The 18,670-nt window shown below is 58.6% G+C and overlaps 1 protein-coding gene across 1 annotated transcript in view; it reads left to right on the top strand.

Moving 5' to 3' along the window:
- PEPD (peptidase D) overlaps window positions 1-16,367 on the top strand; it is a 119,290-nt gene extending 102,923 nt beyond the window's left edge. The window contains exons 12-15 of the mRNA XM_080644309.1: window positions 5,168-5,316; window positions 11,890-12,074; window positions 15,203-15,394; window positions 15,877-16,367. Coding sequence (XP_080500435.1) covers window positions 5,168-5,316; window positions 11,890-12,074; window positions 15,203-15,394; window positions 15,877-16,014 — 664 coding nt within the window. The 3' untranslated portion in view covers window positions 16,015-16,367. The remainder of the gene's footprint in view (window positions 1-5,167; window positions 5,317-11,889; window positions 12,075-15,202; window positions 15,395-15,876) is intronic.
- The last annotated feature ends 2,303 nt before the right edge of the window (window positions 16,368-18,670 follow it).

The raw sequence follows: 18,670 nt of genomic DNA, 5'->3' as shown, positions 1-18,670 counted from the left end.
CCTGGGGGCTGGAGGGGTGTGGCCAGCCCAGTTAGGGGAAGAGACCTGTCCCAGCCCCACACTCAGCAGCCAGCCTTTCGTGCTCCAGCCCTGTCGTGGGACGAGGGCCCCATCTGTCTCCTTCCCCGATTATGGGCAGCCTGAAGTCCCAGCTCTTACACGCCTTGCCCTGCTGACCAGTGAAGAGGGGGACACCGCCCATGTCCACCAAAGCCCCACTTCTCTCTGCCCAGATGTGTAAGAACTACCAGTTTCCTCCCTTGAAGACCCCTGAGCCCTGGCCGGCATGTAGCTTGTATGTGCTGCTCCTCCTGCTGCCCATGGCACATCCCCGAGCTGAGGTGGCATCAGAGCCCTTCTCTACCAGCTGCCCCGAGCTGCCCTGTCCTTTCCTCCGGCAGATGAGGGGTCATGGCCAGGGCAGGCTCTTTTCCCAACGGGCCACCCTTTTCCTGCTCATAGCGCTGTTACCAGCTGTCTCCTTCCTGCCCCCTCTCTCAAGTTAGTTCCCTGCTAATTCCACAGCTTGTATGTGACTGGACATTAGTTTAAACTGCTTGGGAAGGTCACCCTCAACTTGCCCCCTCTGTCTGTGGACAGCAGCCTGAGCTCCGTCACAGACAGCCATCACCCTGTAGGCCGCTTGGTCTGATACCTGCTGGTGTCTGCGCACTGCAGCCTGCAGAAGTGCAAGTCGGGGCTGGGGGCTCCTCCCCAGCTGGCCAGGGGCTGGGGTGGGGGGTCTCCACGTCCCTCTTTTCCTGGTGCCTGATGCCCCAGTGGGCTTTATAGGATGAGTGTCACCCCCAGGCCTGCTCCCTGGTGCCAGGCCAAGTCCAGCCCAGGCCCCTCCACCTTCCTGTTTATGTTTCTTACCCACACCCCACTCAGATGACTTCACAGTCCAGTGTGAAAAGCTCTGGTCCAGACGGCCCGGGTGCTCACAGACACCACGGGACACTGCTGACCAAAAAGTGAAGCGCGGCATGTGCTGCGCGCGTGACGCCGACTCACTGCCGCCCCCACGGAGGCCGCTGCCCTGCTCCCAGCCCTTGCCCCACTGTGCTGCGGAGGCAGCAAGCCCTAGGGGTGGGCAGCCACTGGATCCCACCCACACACCAGGCCAGGTGCCCTGCAGTGTCCTTCCTGGGGACTTGGCCCGCATTGCTGCTGCACTCCTGCCCTGTCCCCTGTAGAACAGACCGCAGTTCTTTCCAGACACACAGGAGGCCCCAGCCCGCGCCTGCTCTTGCCCCCAAGTGTGCTGGGATTGCTGGCCGTGGGAGCTGCTGCTTGACTTTCCTGTCTTCCTGCCCCTCGGGGGCACTCTCGCGTGTCTGGGTTGGGGAGCAGGGATGCCCGAAGGTACTGGGGAGAGGTCTACTTGGTGGTCAGCCTGTGGCCCCGAGGGAACCTCCAGGACTCCAGTGATGGTCTTTGCCACACGGGCACACCTGGGCTTGGCACTCAGAGCGTCTGGCTGGGCGTGGGCGGCTGGCTCAGGGGCCTCTCTGGAGGGGCTGCCCACTGCGGCACATAAGCTGGAAGTGACCGGTGCGCCTTCCTTTCTGTCTCACGCTAAGGTCTGAAGGGAAGCGAGGGTTTCCTGCTGCTCAGAAATCCCCTGGCCTGGCCTCGAACGCACACTGGGTGGCTGCAAGTTGGGATCTGAAATGCTCCTGTCCTCGGGGCTGGGTGTGTGCGTGCACACATGTGCGTGTACACATCAGTCTTGGGTGAGAGGTAGCGAGTGTTGGCCACAACTCGGGAGGTTAACATGAAGCTACACGCTGAGTGCAGAGTGGCCCTTGTGTAAGCACTGCAGCCTTCCCCCAACTGCTCCCAACCTCGTCACTGGCCAAGTCAGCTTGTAGGCCGTCTGCCTGTGGGCTGGCTGGTCCCTGCAGTGGGACTGAGGGAGCTGAGGGGTTGGGGAGGGGCTGGGTGGGCCTGTGGTGGCAGGTAGCCCGGGCATGAAGCTGCCCGGGAGGAGCCAACGGAAGACAGAACCTCTCATCCCAGCCAGAAATAGAAGCAGTTGAACACATGTGAGGAACGGGAGGCCAGCATGTTGCTTGGAGATGTGTAATATCTCCCCAGATGTCTTACATTATCACACACATTCACGCAGCCAAGGATGGTAGGGTTCCTGGTGGTGTCTCCAGGCAGCCAGAGAGGAGGGACCCTGTGTCCTCGGCTGAGCCAAAGTATGACTGAATTCTCCATCGTCAGCTTGCGTTAGAGGACGGATGAAGTGGACACAGAGGAGTTGGTGGGAGATGATTTATAAAAGAGATGGCTTTCATCCCTGGGTTCCAGAATGGCTTGAATCTGAATAACTTATGTGTGCAGGAACTCTGGGGAGGTGGGGGGTGTTGTTTTTTTTTTTTTTTTTTTTAAGCAGAAAGATAGGGAACTGAGAGCACGAAAATAGACTTGAGCCCCGTGCTTGCGCATCGCTGGGCAGGATGGAGCTGCCGGCTGCTTGTACACTTCCTTCTCCAGAAAGCGGATGATTTTAAAACAAAAAATATAGCTGAGGTCTTGGAGAATCTCAGTGATAAAGCCAGGCCGGCGAGTCCCCCCATGCACCCGCCACCCCATGTTCTTTGAGCAGAGTTGGGGGAACTCAGTCGTCTGGTCCGCCTGGGAGTTTTCACTGTTAGATGCTATAGCATTTGTGTGCTCTGTGGGCTTCCTGGTTTTTTAAATAATGCAATTTCTGTTTTTCTTTGAGATCCGCGCCCGGGGTGCTGCTGCAGGGCGCCCTTTGATGTGGCCCCAGCATCCGTGTCCCCCACGCTCCTGACTGTCTTACTCAGGCCATTCCTGCATGTTCTGAACAACAAACCACAAACCATTTTCCTTTATTGCCTCCAAGGAACCCGGATGAAAATGCTCTGCTCCCGGGTGACACTGGCCCCATACAGCTCTGTCCCATGCCTGCCTGCACGCTGGCCCCAGAGGACACAAACCTGCAGCACTGTGGCTGTCCCCATTTTAAAGGCGGGAACACTGAGGCTCTGAAGGCCAAGTGCTAGAGCCAGGACAGGAGAACCCATCTCTGTCTGGTCTCTCAGCTGATGCCCCTCACTCAGAGCCTCAGTAGTTTAGAGGAAAGATGTGCCCATCTTCCCAGCCAGCCCTGGGGGAGTGTGCCCTGGGCAGGAGTCGACCTGCAGGGAGCGGCTGGCCCAGACACTGTGGCTTCTGCAGCCTCCTGGGGAACAGGGGCCTGGGCGTTTCTGTTCAGGGCCTCTCTGTTTTATCATCTGGCACCCACACCGGGCGTGGGTGGGTCACCTCGAGTGAGGCCCAGGGCCCCCTCGACCCTGTGACTTGGACCTAACCCACAGTTCCCCTGCTATGCTGCTAGGGGCCCTTCCCCAGCCCTTGGTCACCTGAGGTGTTATCTGGTGCTTTTTGCACTGTTGACATTGCTTGTGGTGTTTTGCAATTGGAAAAAGACGGGAGATTAAAGAGTGCCCAGCTAGGAACTTTGTATTCCAGCACAATATTCAGGGATCCTGAGCATTCGGTTTTTTCCTTTAAAAATCTGTTTTGGTGCTGCCTGTCAGGCCACGTGGCCTGGCCCCCTGCTCCACGAGCTGGGCTGGAGTCCCCCACTCTACCGTGTGGGGTAGGGACCCCCAAAGACACAGGCAGCTTTTAGAACATTTGTAGAGCGGCTGTGTTGACCTTTAGAATTTGGGTTTGGGTGAGAGGCCCTTGTAGGAGTGGAAGGCACGGCTCTGCCCCTGCGCTCGCTTCGGTTCCCAGAATATGTGTGGCTGCAGACCGGCTCCCACAGGGAGCTGGCAGCCAGGCACCAAACTGAGCGGGGCTCCAGCCAGTCACGCACGCCAGCCCCTCCATCTCAGCTCCACCTGGCTCTGTGGTCCGCTGGCCCTGAAGACACAGCAGGATCTCAGGCCTGGGCCAAACCATGTCCCTCAGCTTGGTCCCGACCCTGTGAAGGGTGAGGGGCTGGTGGGTGCCCACCCTGTGCTTGCCTTGAGCAGCCTGCCGAGTGCTCCAGTGGGACAAGACGGGGAGGGGCGCTCTGTCTGAGCACCCTACTCCTTCCATCCGGGGCCCTAGTCAGCCTGGTGGCCCAGTGAGAGCCATGCCTGGACCCAGCAGCCCCTATATGTTCTGTCCCACCCCACTGTGGAGGGGGAGGGTCCTGAGGCCCGGGGGCCCTGTGTGCACAGTCTGGCAGCAAGGGTGTGGGAGCACGGCTTGGCCCACTCCTGACGTCGGTGCACCGGGGCCCTGTCACGGGATGTCCAGAGGGCAGGTCATCGCGGCCTGTTCTCCTGACTCAGCGGCCGGCCCATCTGTCCCAGCCGACCTGCCACTGCTGGCTCACGCTGCAGCTCCAGGCCTTGTCCCTCCTCTCTGTCCCCACTCCTTTGCTCCAGGCCTGCTGGTCCCGCTCTGCCCCTGGGAATGCTGGGGCTCTGGGCAGCCCAAGGGTGGTGTGCGGCTGGCCAGGCCCCAGAAAGACCCTGCTGGATAGGGTGGCTCTCCCTCTGCCGGGCCCTGCAGAGCACATCTGTCCCATCCCAGCAGGGAGAGGGACACTCTCCTCTGGCCGGAGCTGAAGCAGACCTGTTGGCTGGGTTTTCACTGAGACACTGGGGCCTGCGGGAGGCAGGTGGTGCATCTCAGCCCGTGTTCCTTGTCAGACAGGTGCATCCGTCCTAAGGGCCCTGTGCAGGCCCATGTGCATTGCCTCTTGGCTGCAGCCATGCTCCGTGCCGGGAGCAGGGCAGTCCTGGGAGGGTCTGCTGGATCTTCACATGGAGGGCAGGTGGAGAAGGGGTCCTGGGGACACCTCTCTCCCTCCCTCATTCTCCAAGTGAGTCTCCACAGCCGAGCATCCAGTGGCCTGGGCAGCAGAGGTGCTGGAGGGCAGGGGTGTGCACAGGGTCTTCCTGCTCTGGGGTCAGAGGTCTCCGGGACAGGCAGGGTTCCTTTGCTGCTCGTGCACCGTGAGAAGACACTGGGGTAGGAGGCCCCCAGCTGCTGCCTGAACTAGTCATAGCGCGACACGGCTCGGGCTCAGCCCCCTGACGCTGCCCTTGAGCGCCGGGTGGGAGGAAAGCGATGGGCAGGGTGTTCCTGAGCACCCCAGTGGCCTCATGCCCTCTTCTCCCTACAGCCTGTTTGACATGGGCGGCGAGTATTACTGCTTCGCTTCTGACATCACGTGCTCCTTTCCTGCCAATGGCAAGTTCACCCAGGACCAGAAGGCCATCTACGAGGCGGTGCTGCGGAGCTGTCATGCCGTCATGAGCTCCATGAAGCCGGGTGAGGCAGGGGGCCTGCGGGAGGACCACCTGGCGTGGGGTTGGAAGCGGCCATGTGCCTGGCCCCGCTCTCTGATGTGGGGGCACCACAGAGAAGCAGGTCCAGCACTTGACATTATGAGTCTATCTCCGCCTCACATGAGCAGCCAGTAAGGCTCAGGGGGTGTCAGGTCCCCAGGGCCACGCCTAGAACAGGGGCCTGGCGGCCACACAGGCACAGAGCTGCAAGCCAGCTGAGCCCAGGTTGCCCCGTGTGCCATCTGACCTCCTGCACATCCCCTGCCTGCCCGGCCACTGGGGTGTCAGCACGGCCACTGGGGTGTCAGCACGTTCCCTGCCGTATCCCAGCGCGGAGTTCACGGCAGGCAGGGCGTGGCCAGTTCTGGACACTGGCACCTGGTTGAATGTGCAGTGCCCTCTTGCCCAGGGCCAGCAGCTGCAGCTGGGTCTGGAGGGCACCAAGTGTCCCTCCAGTATTCAGGGAAATAGGCAGAGGCTGTAGGGCCATGGGGGACTTGGCCGTGACAGGCCTTGAAGGCCGGACTCTGAGCTCATACTCAATTGAGTGGGACTGTGGCAGTTAGATTTGCATCCCTCTGAGGAGACTTCATTTTAAAAAGGAAAGAGAAGAGATCCTGAGCCCAAGTGTGAAAGCCCCACTGGGTTTCCTGCAGGCCCAGCACCGGCGGCTCAGCATTTGCTCCACAGCCCGTGGCCCCACAGGCAGTTGCTGGGGTGACTTACAGCCGAGTCCTGCTTTTGAGGGGCCTTCAGCAACTGTCTTGGAGGAGGCGCACTGTGAGCAGGGTGGTCCCTGCCTGCCCTGGGAGCCCTCCTCCCCCCTTGTTAGAAGCTGGGGAGTCAGGAAGGGGTGCTGGGGGGACGCCAGGTCCCACTTCACACCCTCACTTGTCCAACGAGAATAGAGCTTGGTGATCAGATGAGTCCCAGGACAAGGAGCTCAGAAATGTCCCAAAGAAGGACAAGGAAACCTAAACGTCGGCTTCTGTGGGGGACAATGTTGACGGGACTTGCCTGGCTTAGCAGCTGCATAAGCAAACAGCATCTGTGCTAATTGTTTAAAAAGCAGCAGCCTCCTCTCAGTAGCAGTTTGTCCTCATTACTGTGGGGTAACTCCCGGGGGACTGTTGTGAAGACAAGTGCAGGATGGGGCGGCCATTGCCCCCTCCTGTGAGAGGAAGGAGGCAGTGATTCGCATGTGCTTCAAGTCCACGGAGGAGGTGCAGGACAGACCACTGGGTCAGGACAGACCACTTGGGGAGAAGGAAGTGCTTGCTGTGACCTTTCCATACTCTGACCTTTAAGCCGGCATGCACCACCCCCCCTTTGCCTGTAAACACGGCCTCTGTGAAGCAGCCACCCCAAGTGCTTGTCTCCTCTCCTCACACTCCTTCTTCACCCCAGGGATGAGTACAGCATCAGTCGTTTATGTAAGCATTTCAGAGGCAGTGAAAGGGTTTGCCTGGGCTGTTGGGCAGACCCAGTCCCTCCAGTCACCGTAGAGCACTGAGGTTTCCTTTAAACACCCAGGTCTCTTGCAGCCTCACCTACCACTTCCCAGCACCCAGTGCATCTCCCTCTCCCTCCTTGTTCACCACCCACCCTGGTCACCCTGGCCTGGAGCTGCAGGAACCGCCTCCTGAGCCCCGCCCCCCAGGCTCCCACGCGGGTTGTGCAGACCACGCGCTGGGCTCTGGGGCCCTTCATGGTCTGTAGAAGCAGTTGTGTCTCAGCGCACGAGAGCAACCCCTTTGTCATTCCACGCACAACCTGTGCGGTTGTGTGCAGCTGCCCCCACTTCTGGCTCTGCCCCTGGTGTCAGGGTTCTGGCTGCCTATGGGAAGTGCCTTGGCTCCGAGTGGGCCAGACAACAGGAGAGGGTGCTATTAGAGCTGCGGTGGCCGGGTGAGAAGGGCACCGGGAGCTGTGCTGGCCCACGTGGCTCCCGTGGCCTGTGGTCAGGCACCTTTGTGGGCTCTGTTTCCCTCAGTGGGGCAGGAGCAGGGGTTGGACTCCCCTCAGGCCTCTCCTTAAAGATGGCAAGGAACGTGGGGGTCGGCTGACAGAGGTCGGGGCACAGCGCACCACCCAGACCACAGGTGCCCTCTGTGGCAGGGCTGCCTCTGGGCCCTGTGTGGTCCCTCTGGCCTAAGAAGCCCTCCTGCTCCTATAGGACAGCGGGTGAGTTCCCGCCCACCCTGGCCTCATTTACTCCTGCGGGGCGCTCTGCCAGGGTGCAGGGGGAGGGACCACAAGGACACTGAGCAAGACATCCGCGTTCAACTCAGCATCCAGGCGCCTGCAACTTGGGCACAGACTATCCTGCACTTCGGCAGTGAGAGTGGGTCCCCAGAGATTCTGGCAGCAGGCAGGGGTTTGAGGGGGGTAGGCTGGAGGCCCTCATCCCGGGGCCAGCTTAGCCTGCCAGGCAGCTCCCTGCAGCCCACAGGGCCTGCCTTGGGACCCCTGCCCTAAGCCTCCCCTCCTGCACCCCCCAGGGCCTGGCTCATATATCATCCCTGGAGGGCCATTGTCTTAGCATGAAGTGAGCTCTCTGTCTGGAAGTGACTGTGAGGATGCAGCTGAGGAGCGGGGTGGGGGGGTATCTTGGCTCAGGGCCTCTGAGCCCCCAGGCTGTCACAGTCTGGGCAGGAGGCCCCAAGGCTGTGATGGATGCCGCTAAGGCTCTGGGAACCAGCCCCAGCAGAAGGCCCAGCAGGCTCCCAGCCCATCAGGGCAAGGTGTGGTCTGAGGGGGACCAGGTGGGCACAGAAGACCAGCTGGTGACCTGGGGCTGCTCTGCATACATACTGGGGTCTGGTCCCTGTGAGTCAACAGGCAGGTGATGGGGCACAGACCTAGAGGTTACCCTGGGGTCTGAGTGCACAGAGGAGTGGGGTGGGTGCACATCCAAACTCGGCCCATGAGGTGACAGCGCTGGCTGCAAGAGAGCCACAAAGACAGCTGGGGTTCATACACGGGCCACACGTGTACCTGGCATGGAGCAGGCACAGGTCTCGCCCTCTCAGCACTCAGAGGCTGTAACCAGGGCACAGCTCTGCCAGTGTGCTGTGCCCTAACAGCACAGGAGAGGCCAGTCCGAGAGGGCTTCCTGGAGAAAGTTTCAGCAGAGGCCCACAGGAGGAATGGGAGTGAGTCTGGGAAGGAAGGACCCTTGGAGGGGTGGTCCCAACTAAGGAAGCAACAAGTGGAAGGCACAGCTCTCAGCGCTGTTGGCCCAGGAGCGGATGAGGGGTGAGGCTGGAGACGGAAGCTGGGCTGGGGAACTCGGGGCTCTGTTTTCGGGGCATGGACTGGCCCCATCTGACCTGTGTTCTAAAGAGGTGGCCTTGGTGTCTAGGCCTTAGGCAGGGTGAGGGGGTGGGGGATGGGAAGGAAACAGCAGGGGTACAGGAGGGGTGGGGGGCTTCAGATTCGGGAGATGTTTGGGACAACAGGACAAGATTTGGTGTGTGCTGGAGGCAGATGGCACCTGTCTCTGCAGTGTGACCCCCCAATGTGGTGTCCCCAGTGTGAGCAGGCTTGGGGGACCTATGAGGGCTTCTGGCTGGGCTGTGTGGGCTCCGATGGGGCTGTGAGCTTCTGAGGCGCAGGGAGCCCAGGAGTCAGGGCATGGGCCTCGAACTGTGGGCTGGGCCCAGGCGGTGGGGACCCCCTCCATTTGTGCCCACCCCACCCCTAAGCAGCCTCCACACACTTCAGGGACCCTTGCCCTGGCCGTGGGTGTCGTAACCACCATCCGGGCCAGACACTGGGCCAAGTTGCTGGAGGTTTAGTCACTGTCACAACCCTAACCACACACAGGCAGAAACTCTCACTCCCGGCCAAGAGCGCCGTGTACAAGGCCTTCCCCGAGGGCCTGCAGGCGAGGAAGACTAGAGGCGCCATGGGGACCGCCTGGGCCCACACGTCCGGCCCCACAAGGGGCCACGAGGACAGGAGAGGAGCCGAGCTGCCAGCACAAGCATGATTTATACCTGATCCCCCTCTGCCGAGGCCAGGCCCACTGTGGAAGCTGGCCAGGTCCGAAGGCAGGCTGCTTCTGGGGGCTTTCCTTTAGCATCGGGAGGCCTCCGCCAAAGAGACAGCACTGCGCTGGGGTTGGGGCATCGGCTACCACACAGGATGCCCTTCAGCCCAGGGGCCGGCCTTCCAAGTGTGCAGAGCTGCTTGGGGGCCCTTTTAGGCTAGGAGCCTCTGGCGGGAGCAGACCTTAGGGCAGAACAGGCAGTGCATTCTCCCCTGAACTGGCACACACTCTGCCAGGCCCGGGGGTCAGAGGGTGGGGCATCGCTCTCCTAGAGGACACAGGAGGAGCAGTGAGGCAGGGGGTTAGGAGCAAGGAGAAAAATCACTGGGACAGCGAAGAGAGTGACTGGGGAAGGACTCCAGGGTGAAGCTGACTTTTATGCTGAGTCCCCAAGGTTGAGGACTCTCAGGTCAGGCCCGGTCTGCAAAGGGCCTGAGGCGGGAAGACCTTAGTGTGCTTCTGGCACAGGGTGGCCTTGCCTGGGGAGCGGGAGCAGGAGGTGAGGTTGTCTGTCTTGGAGAAGAACAGTGGCCCAAGGCTGAAGCAGACCCAACTTGTGGCCTACGAGTTAACAGAAAGTGGACCCAGGGTCTGGCTGGACACAAGTGACGGGTGAATAGTGGCTTATGGCAGTTGGCGGGGAATGTGATCCAGTCCCCAGGTAGGTGCTTCTGCACTAGCTCTCCAGGCACCACGCGGCCTCAGAGGCTCGGAGGTGAAGGCTTGCCCTGGTCACAGCACGGAGCAGCTGAGCTGGCATCAGTGTCCCAGGTTTTGGTTTCAGGACGCCATACCATTAAGAAAAGGCCCCAGCAGGGGTGCAGACTGGGCTTTCCCTCCACAGAGCGAGTAGCCAGACTCCAGAGCCCAGGACACCACCCCCACCCCGGCACCTCGAGGGCCAAGGTGGGGAGAACAGGGCTGGGCTCCACGGAGGCCCTCTGTCTCCAGGGACAGGCCTGGTGTCTTGCATCCTGGTCTCCCTGCACCTTGGGCCCTAGGCAGCCACTGCCGTGTGAACTAGCCAGGGTGCCAACCCCCACCCCCCCACCTGCTCAGAGTCTGGATCCTGGGGACCCAAGAGGTTGGACTAGCCCTGTGCCTTCACCCACCCAAGATCCCAACTGTGGGGCCTCTATCTCTGGCAGGGGAGGGAACCCCACCTGGGGGACTGGTGCCTACCTCGAGTGGCTGAGAGGTGTTGGCCTGTGGCCCATCTCTCTCTACCCCTCGAGCAATCGTCTGCCCTCTGAGGTTCAGGGCCCTGAGCCCAGCCAGATCCTGGGGGCCCAGCCGTGGCCAGCGAGGGACCAGCGCAGCCCTCACAGTCCAGGATCCCAGTGCTGCCCGCCTACAGCAGAGATCGACAGTGATGGGTTGTACAGAGAACAGAATATAGCTGTGGGGGCAGGGGGAATAGTGGGGTCTTGGAGGCCAGGGTTGCCACATGGAAGGGGTTATATGGACCGGTACTGACCACCTCTGTGACCAGAGCACAGTATAAAGATGCAGGCCCCCAACCTGTCCACCTGGCCCTGGGCGTCCTGGGGCCACGTGGCCTGCCCAAACTCAGCCCTCATGAGGAGCGGCAAGGAACTTCACTGGCCTAGGTCCCTATGTAGTGCTTGTGCTGAGCGCCTTGAGCAAGGCTAAAGGTGGGGCTCCATGGAGCCCCTGGGCAGGGCTGAGCATGCTTCTCCAAAAGCCCCAGGCTGCAGCCCCCAAAGGCCCCTGGGGATCCAAGCGGGGCTGAGCCACAGAGCCCTGGAGAGCCTGCTCACCCTGAAACGCAGTGCCTGGGAACGCTCTCCACAGAGACCTTGGCCCCAGAAATGTGGGGCAAAGATGAGTTTGATTAGCAGCCTGGGGCTTGGATGTTTGGGCTGCCACAGAGATGGTCACAGACCCCTGCCAGCCAGCCCGTGAGGCTGTGCCAGCTGCACCTTCACCCCAGAAACCTTGGCTCTCCTACAGTGGCTCCAGAGACATTCCACCCCGTGGAGGAGGGGGTGGCGGCTGCAGGAGGGCCCCTCTCCCCAGCCATGGCTTCCTCCGGCCCCACAGCCTGAGGCTCTTGAGCAGCGTTTGGGCCTGAGCCTTGTCTGGGGTTCCCTGCAGCCCCTATCCCCCACACCCACTGATGGGGACATTCAGCTCTTTCTGATGCCCAGTGACCTGGCTGAGATCCCATGGCCCCTGAAGCACACACTGGCCGGGGAGAGGGACAGATAGCATGGCCTGGGAGCAGACCTGTCTAGGCCCCTGGTCGTGGGTGACAGAAGCCTGCCTCTGAGGACCCAGTGGAGAAGGTGAAGTTAAGTTCCAGAGCTGTGGCTGGCAAAGCCCTGCATGGAGGGCACCCAGCCTCATCACCCCTGCCCCTCACCTCAGGACATCCCGCCTCAGCCAGTGAGGGCTTTGTGTCCCCCAAATCTTGCCCTGGGGAGCCCTGGCCAGGCCACCAGTCTCCACAGCTTACTGCAGCCTCCTCCTGAGCCACAGGCGTTTGGTGGCCTGACATGCACCGCCTGGCTGACCGCATCCACCTGGAGGAGCTGGCCCGCATCGGCATCCTGAGTGGCAGCATCGATGCCATGGTCCAGGCCCACCTGGGAGCCGTGTTCATGCCTCATGGGCTCGGCCACTTCCTGGGCATTGATGTGCACGACGTGGGAGGCTACCCAGAGGTCAGTGTCCACATGTCGGCCCAAGTAGCCTGCCTGTGGGCTGTCGCTGAGCCTGAACTCCCCAGGGTGGGTTAGGGCTCTGGGAGACAGCTGGAGTGCAGTGAGTCAGGCAAGGCCCATGCCCCTCCTCCCCTTCCACCTATTGGTTGGTCCTGTTCCAGGCTGCTGCCACAGTGTCCACACCCCCAAGGCCAAGGCGGGAGTTTCTGTGAGCATGCCTCCTCCAGTGGCCGCCTCACAGGACCTGCCAGTGGCTGCACTCTGCACAGTGAGCCCTGGGCAGTGCACTGGGTGTGGCCTTTCCTGAAGGCTGGTAGGTGGTCAGTGTGCCATGCATGGGGTCCCCACAGGGCAGTGGGTCTTAATGATGGGGCTGGCACTGCACTCGTCATGTCCTCCTGCCTCTGGCTTCATTCAGACTAGGATAATAGGGCTTCACCAGCTGGTGGCTGGCCCTGGTTCCTCCTGGGACTAGCTGAGCCCAGTGCCCTCACAAGCCAGCAGCAGACCCCCTGACCCTCCCTGGAGCACCCTCTGACCAACCAGGCCCCTGGGCGAGCATGCCCCTGTGGCCTCCTCCTCTCCTTGGCCAGGAGGAGGCTTGTGTGGGCGTCCCCAGCTAGGCTTTCCCATCCACCTCCTACTGACTGATCCTCGAAAGGACCACCCAGAGGGCCCTGGGGAGGCCCTGCCCGGCAGGTGGCTGCAGCCTCTCAGGTCCCAGTGGGTGGGGGCGAACCCGGCCCTGCCGCCTGGCCTGGTGCCCACGGCACAGGGGCTGATTGTGCAACCAGTGCACGCCCTGGGGCCCACCAGCCAGTTAGCCAAGACTAGGCTTGGCCTGCTGGCTGCAGGGTATTTTGAAAGCACTAAGAACGACTTTGGGGGGGTAGGGGGGATTGCTCAAGAGAAGCATTATTATTCAATTATTTTTTCCTCAAGTGTAAACAGTTAAATTTGGAGAAACAAAATCAGTTTTAATTTCCTAATTTCTATCCATCACATTGTGTACAGGGAGCCAAGAGCAGGGCCTTCCAGACATTGTAACTGAGGTTCGTTATTCATTAGTCGCCAAAGCACTTTTTTTCCACCAGAGAAAATTGGCAGCAAACTGTTTTCATCTTTTCCAGTAAGCAGCCCTTTGTGCTCAGTCTATTCTTCTGACAGATAAACATTGTGGAAAAAATATGGCTTTTCCTATAAAAGTCATTTGTTTTATTCGGGCCTACAGACACATCTGGGTCTTCTCTGCTCGGAGCCCAGTAAAAGTTGAGGCCCTGTCAAGCCCTCTGCCTGGGTGTAACCCCGCGTGGGCCAGGCAAAAGCCAGGGCCCCCCACCTCCAAAAAGGCTGGAGCCCCTGGGCCAGAGGGTCTGGAGGCTTGGCCTCTCCCTAGCGGGATCTGCTCTGCACTCGGCCCAGCCTTGTCCTCCCAGCCCTGCTCTGGCCGGTCCTGTTGGCCCCCGGGGCAGACTCCTGAGCAGGAATGCTCTGAAGGGGCAGTGGTTGCTGGACTGTGCCCCCCAGGGATCCCTGCCATTCTTCCCTCTCCTCACCTGACATTTGGGGAAGGAAGCCTGTCTGAGTACAAGCTCAAGCAAATCACCCCTCCTGTCCGCCCGTCCGTGGGACAGCTCTGCATGGGCCCAGAGCAGCTGAGGGGAGCTGGGACATGACCTTGTCAGGTCTCTGCCTCTGCCAGGCCCCTGGCTTTGGCAACCTTGGAGTGAAAAAAGGGGACAGACACTTGGGGTAGCATGAAGGTAAGGGACAGGAGTAGGGGAGCCCAGGGCAGGCACAGACTTCAGATGGAAAGAGCAGAGACCCCGACTCCTAGCTCTGACAAGCAGTTTCTGGGCAGGAGATACCCCCCAGTCACTTGGCACCAGGATTGCTATTTCAGACTGGACCCTTCCAAGTCCCCCACCCTCCTGCCTTCCCCCTCAAGGCAAACAGTGTTGTGGGGCTGGGTACCCCACCAGACAGGCTTCTGTGCCCAGAGCATGACCCACAGGGGTCACGGTGCCTTGTGTCCCTTCCTCACCTCCATCCCAGCAGGGCTCATGCCAGGTCCGAGTGGCTGTGCTCGCCAGTTTCTCTGTGCCCCACTGTCCCTGCCCTCATGGAAATGGTCACAGCCTTCCTCCTGTGCCCAGCCATGGAGGCTGAGCCAGCCTGTTTCTGGTTACCTTACATGAACCACTAATTGAAGTCTGATGTTCTTGGCCCCCAAACAGTCAGAAGTGACAGCTCCGTCTCCAGCAGCTGGGCTGCAGGGGATTGCTGCGAGCGGGGCCGGGCACGCTCACGGCCTGACCAGAAAGCTTGCTTGCTGCCCACTCACTCCCAGGCCTTGCCTCAGGGACCTGGGGAAGATGGGGAAATTCTGCAAGTGTCTTAGGCACCACCTGCCCTCATAGCCGGGCAGCCCTGTCAGCTACACCCATGTGAGAAGACGGGCCCAGGCTGGGTCATGTCGGGGAGGGGATGCCTCTGCAGGGAGCTAAAGGGCTGGGAGCCGTTGCCCAGGGCTGAGCTGGTAGCCCAGAGTCTGGGCAAGAGCCATGTACATGGAATACGCGTGCATTTGTGCAAATACCCGCCAGAGCTGGTGTTGGCAGGCCCATCCTGATGGCAGCACCTGTCCCTCCCCCTGGAAGGCCACATGGAAAATCCACTTGGCCTGGGGGCCGGGCCCAGCACTCCTGGGGCTCGTTTTCACTGAGCTGCCTGAAAGAAGGGATGCAGCCCAGGCTGCCTTGCAGCCTCCTTAAGAGCTTTTTTGGCTTCACAGCTTTGGCTTCTGCTCCCCTGGTGCGGAGAAGGCCCAGGTGAGGGCCGCCGGACAGCCAGCCCTCTGGGCCTCTTGCCCTGTGTGTGTGCATGTGGTGTCCACAGGGCTCCCGCAGGCAGTTCTTAGAGTAACGGGCAGGGCCACTAAGATCTGGGGTGTGTGCAGAGAACAGGGTCTCCTCTGAAGTGCCTGTGCACAGCGCTGCAGGGGGGCTCAGTCCCAAAGCCGCCCCTGCCACTGCAGCCAGACCACAGGCTGGAGCCAGCCTTCCCACAGGACGCCTGCGTGGGCAGAGGGGAGCTTCGCTAGGGTGTCCCTCACCTTCTCACTGCAGGGCGTGGAGCGCATTGATGAGCCCGGCCTGCGGAGCCTGCGCACTGCAAGGCACCTGGAGCCAAGCATGGTGCTCACGGTGGAGCCGGGCATTTACTTCATCGACCACCTCCTGGACGAGGCCCTGGCTGACCCGGTGCGCGCTTGCTTCTTTAACCGCGAGGTTCTGCAGCGCTTCCGTGGGTTTGGTGGGGTAAGTACCAGTCAATGGGCCCCGTGTCCTTGCTCCCAGAATACCCCAAGCTGCTGCCTGTCACCTCTTTGTCCCAGGACAGGAGCCCTAGTGAGAGGAGGGATAGTCTTGACTTCCCCTTGAGAAGGGCCTGGCCTGCCCTTTCCTGTGGTCTGTCATGACACAGGTGCCTCAGCCCTTAGCAGAAGAGACAAATTCTGCAAACCCCTGCCCACTCCTGGGGTTCCTATCCACCTGGCAGGGTGCAAGGGCAAGGACAGGGTGGGCAGGCGGCATGAGCACATGGCCCCAGGGGATGAGCCTTCCTCTCAGCTGTCACCCAAAGGCCTTTGAGGCCGGCCCCTTTGGTCAGAGGCAGTATTGACCACTCCCCTGAAAGGGCTTCTCCCTCTCAGTGGCGGTCAGCCTGAGCTGGCAGGTCTGGCCCTCTAATCTTGAGTGTGAGGCCAGCTCAGAAACACTGAGTCCATCGGTCTGACCAGGTCCGCATCGAGGAGGACGTCGTGGTGACTGACAGTGGCACAGAGCTGCTGACCTGTGTGCCCCGCACAGTGGAGGAAATCGAAGCATGCATGGCAGGCTGTGACAAGGCCTTTACTTCCTTCTCTGGCCCAAAGTAGAGCCAGCTGGAAGTGCCCAGGGGGCAGCCTGCTGACTGGCCAGCCAGCAGCGAGCGATGGAGCTGAGAAATCACATGCCAGCACCGACGTTTGATCACACCAAATAGTGCTGTGTCCCAGGGGGAACACTTCCATTAACTTTCTATAAGATCACACCCTAATCTGTTAATACTTTGTTTAAATGACAGTGGCTTTTACAATGCTAATTACAAAAAATCCTGTTCTTTAGTAGCCACTAAAGTGTGTCTGTCATTTGTATTCTTATGCTCAGGAAAGATAGATTTCCAGTATTTTGTTTTTCTCAAAAATCAATGCACAGAGTGAAATTTGCAATTAAAGGTTTCCTAAGATGGGCCTCTTGTGCACGTGTCCTCTGTCCTTTATCCCTTTGCAGAAGAGCCTGTTCACTGAGACCTGGTCACAGAGACCCCGGGCTCAGGTCAGACACACATGGAGCTGTCCTACACCATGCCATTGCACACACCGTAAGGTGAACCGGTGGCCTTTTTGATGTAGTTACTGCCTCACGGCTAGATTTCTGAAATGGGCAGAATTATGGAGCACTTAAAACAGTTATTTAAAACATAAGACTTGCAGAGACCCCTTGTCCTTGATTCCCTTTTCATGAGGGACATGCTAGCAAAGCCAGCATCTGAAAGGTGACAGCACCTAAGACAGAGGCAGCACCATGCAAAGGTGAGCTTTCTCGTTCCTTCCATCTTTGCTGAAACCATCTATCTTCCATAAATGTAAGCCCACTGACCAAATGCTACTCTGAGGTTGCGCCATTCAGAGCCAGCTGGGCCTGGTCCCTGACAGCGGCAGAGTCCCTGTCCTTGCTTCCGCTTGCCCAGTTCTCCCATGGTCCCACTGAGCTACCCCAGCCCCTGGAGCGGGCTCCTAGAATTCTGTGCACCATTCCAGGTTTGTATCCTGAGAGCTGTCGCCCAGGAGTTCCCAAGCACAGTGAAGGGCATGTGAGAAAAGACATCAGAGATGAAGCCATGATGCAGTGGGAAACTGTTGCCCAAGCTGGAGACCTTTAGAGAAGTCACCAAAGGGTTTAACACAGATTGACTTTTCCAATGGCAGTGACACAAAAGTGTCTGTGATGTGGCCAATCTCAGTTCCAATAAACCACTTACTTTGTTTCTTAGATTTATAACATCTAATTCTTAAGGTGTTCTGCTAGTGCACAGATTACATTCCCTAAGTTATTTGTGAGATTGAGCAGGTTAAGCAATGATTGCCTTTCTGAATGTCAGGAGTTTGAGTTTGCCCTGTATCTCTCTACCCCAGCTGTGCCTGTGATAAACACATTCTGGTGTCTGTTTCAGTTTTCCCCACCCCAGGATAAAACCAGTTGAAGTTAGGTTAAAAGTCTAAATGAACCATTTAATTAAAAAACTTAGCTGAGTAATTCATATATCTTTCTCCTTTAGACATTTTATACCGAAACTGCTCATTTCATATAAATGTTTTCTCTGATTATGAAGCAAGTAGACAAAAAAGAACAAGGAGAAATCTCAGTAACTCCATGCTTTGTCCAGGAGGGCCACTGGGAATACAGCTGTGACTGGTTCAGCCCAGGTTGGAAAGTCAAAGAGCATTACGTGAAGGTGCTATTCTCAGATGGCCAGCGGTAGCCACCTGCTCTACCCCACATTCCCAAGGAGGTAGCCAATCCCTATGTCTCCTCCAACCACTGCAGAAATTTGTACAACTTAATACCTTAAGAGACCCTTCCAGAAAGCTGTATAGCACTAAATGCCTTTCTAAAACCCTGGGACTACATATCCATTCAATAAATAATCGAGCATCTTCAATGTACCAGTGTATGATAAAAACAGGCTTTCTGGCTGTGGCCGCGTAGCTCAGTTGGTTAGAGTGTCATCCGGAGACACCAAGGTTGTACGTTCAAATCCCTGGTCCGGGCACATACAAGCAGCAATCAATGAATGCATAAGTAAGTGGAACAACAAACCGATGTTTCTCTCTCTTCCTCTCTCTAACATCAATAAATTAACAACAACAAAACATGCGTCCTGCTCTCAGAGCCACTGGTCTCCAGAGGCTGCATCTTAAACAACCATGAACAAACTTAGCGTCTGAAACATTGACAAGGGCCATGAAGGTAACAGGATTCACCTTGTCTAGAAAGCCAGGGGGCTGAAACAGGGAGGGCTGGAAGTGAAAAGCCAAGAGATGAGGCTATCCAAGTCTAAGGAAAACTGTCCTAAGGTGGCTCAGGATAATGAGCTTGGGAAAGCCCAGTAGCCAGAGCAAAGTGATGTGACAGAGAATGGAAGGAAATGAAGTCAGCAAGAACAAGTAAAGCCACACAACCAGAAGGCTGGACTTCACCCTTTGTGCATGGGGAAAAGTATGGAGAGCATCCAATGGTCCAGGGAGACCAAGTCCAAGCAGAGAAGAGGATGGCTCTGCAGAGGTTGGGAAGGGAGGGAGAAAAGACAGGTGCAAGAGAGACATTTAGGAGGTAGAACTGAATGGTGGTGATATCGAAGGGCATCAGGCTCTTACGCTACTTCAAAGAGAGTGGCAAGACTTAGATATTTCAGCTCCAAAAAAAAGTCTTAACATGTGACTGTCTCACTAACAACCCCATTCTCAAGCCCAGTTCTACAACTCCAAATTC

Source organism: Plecotus auritus, assembly GCF_963455305.1.
Source record: "Plecotus auritus genome assembly, chromosome: 10".
NCBI classification, from domain to species: domain Eukaryota; kingdom Metazoa; phylum Chordata; class Mammalia; order Chiroptera; family Vespertilionidae; genus Plecotus; species Plecotus auritus.
This window is presented reverse-complemented; position numbering and strand designations above follow the sequence as displayed.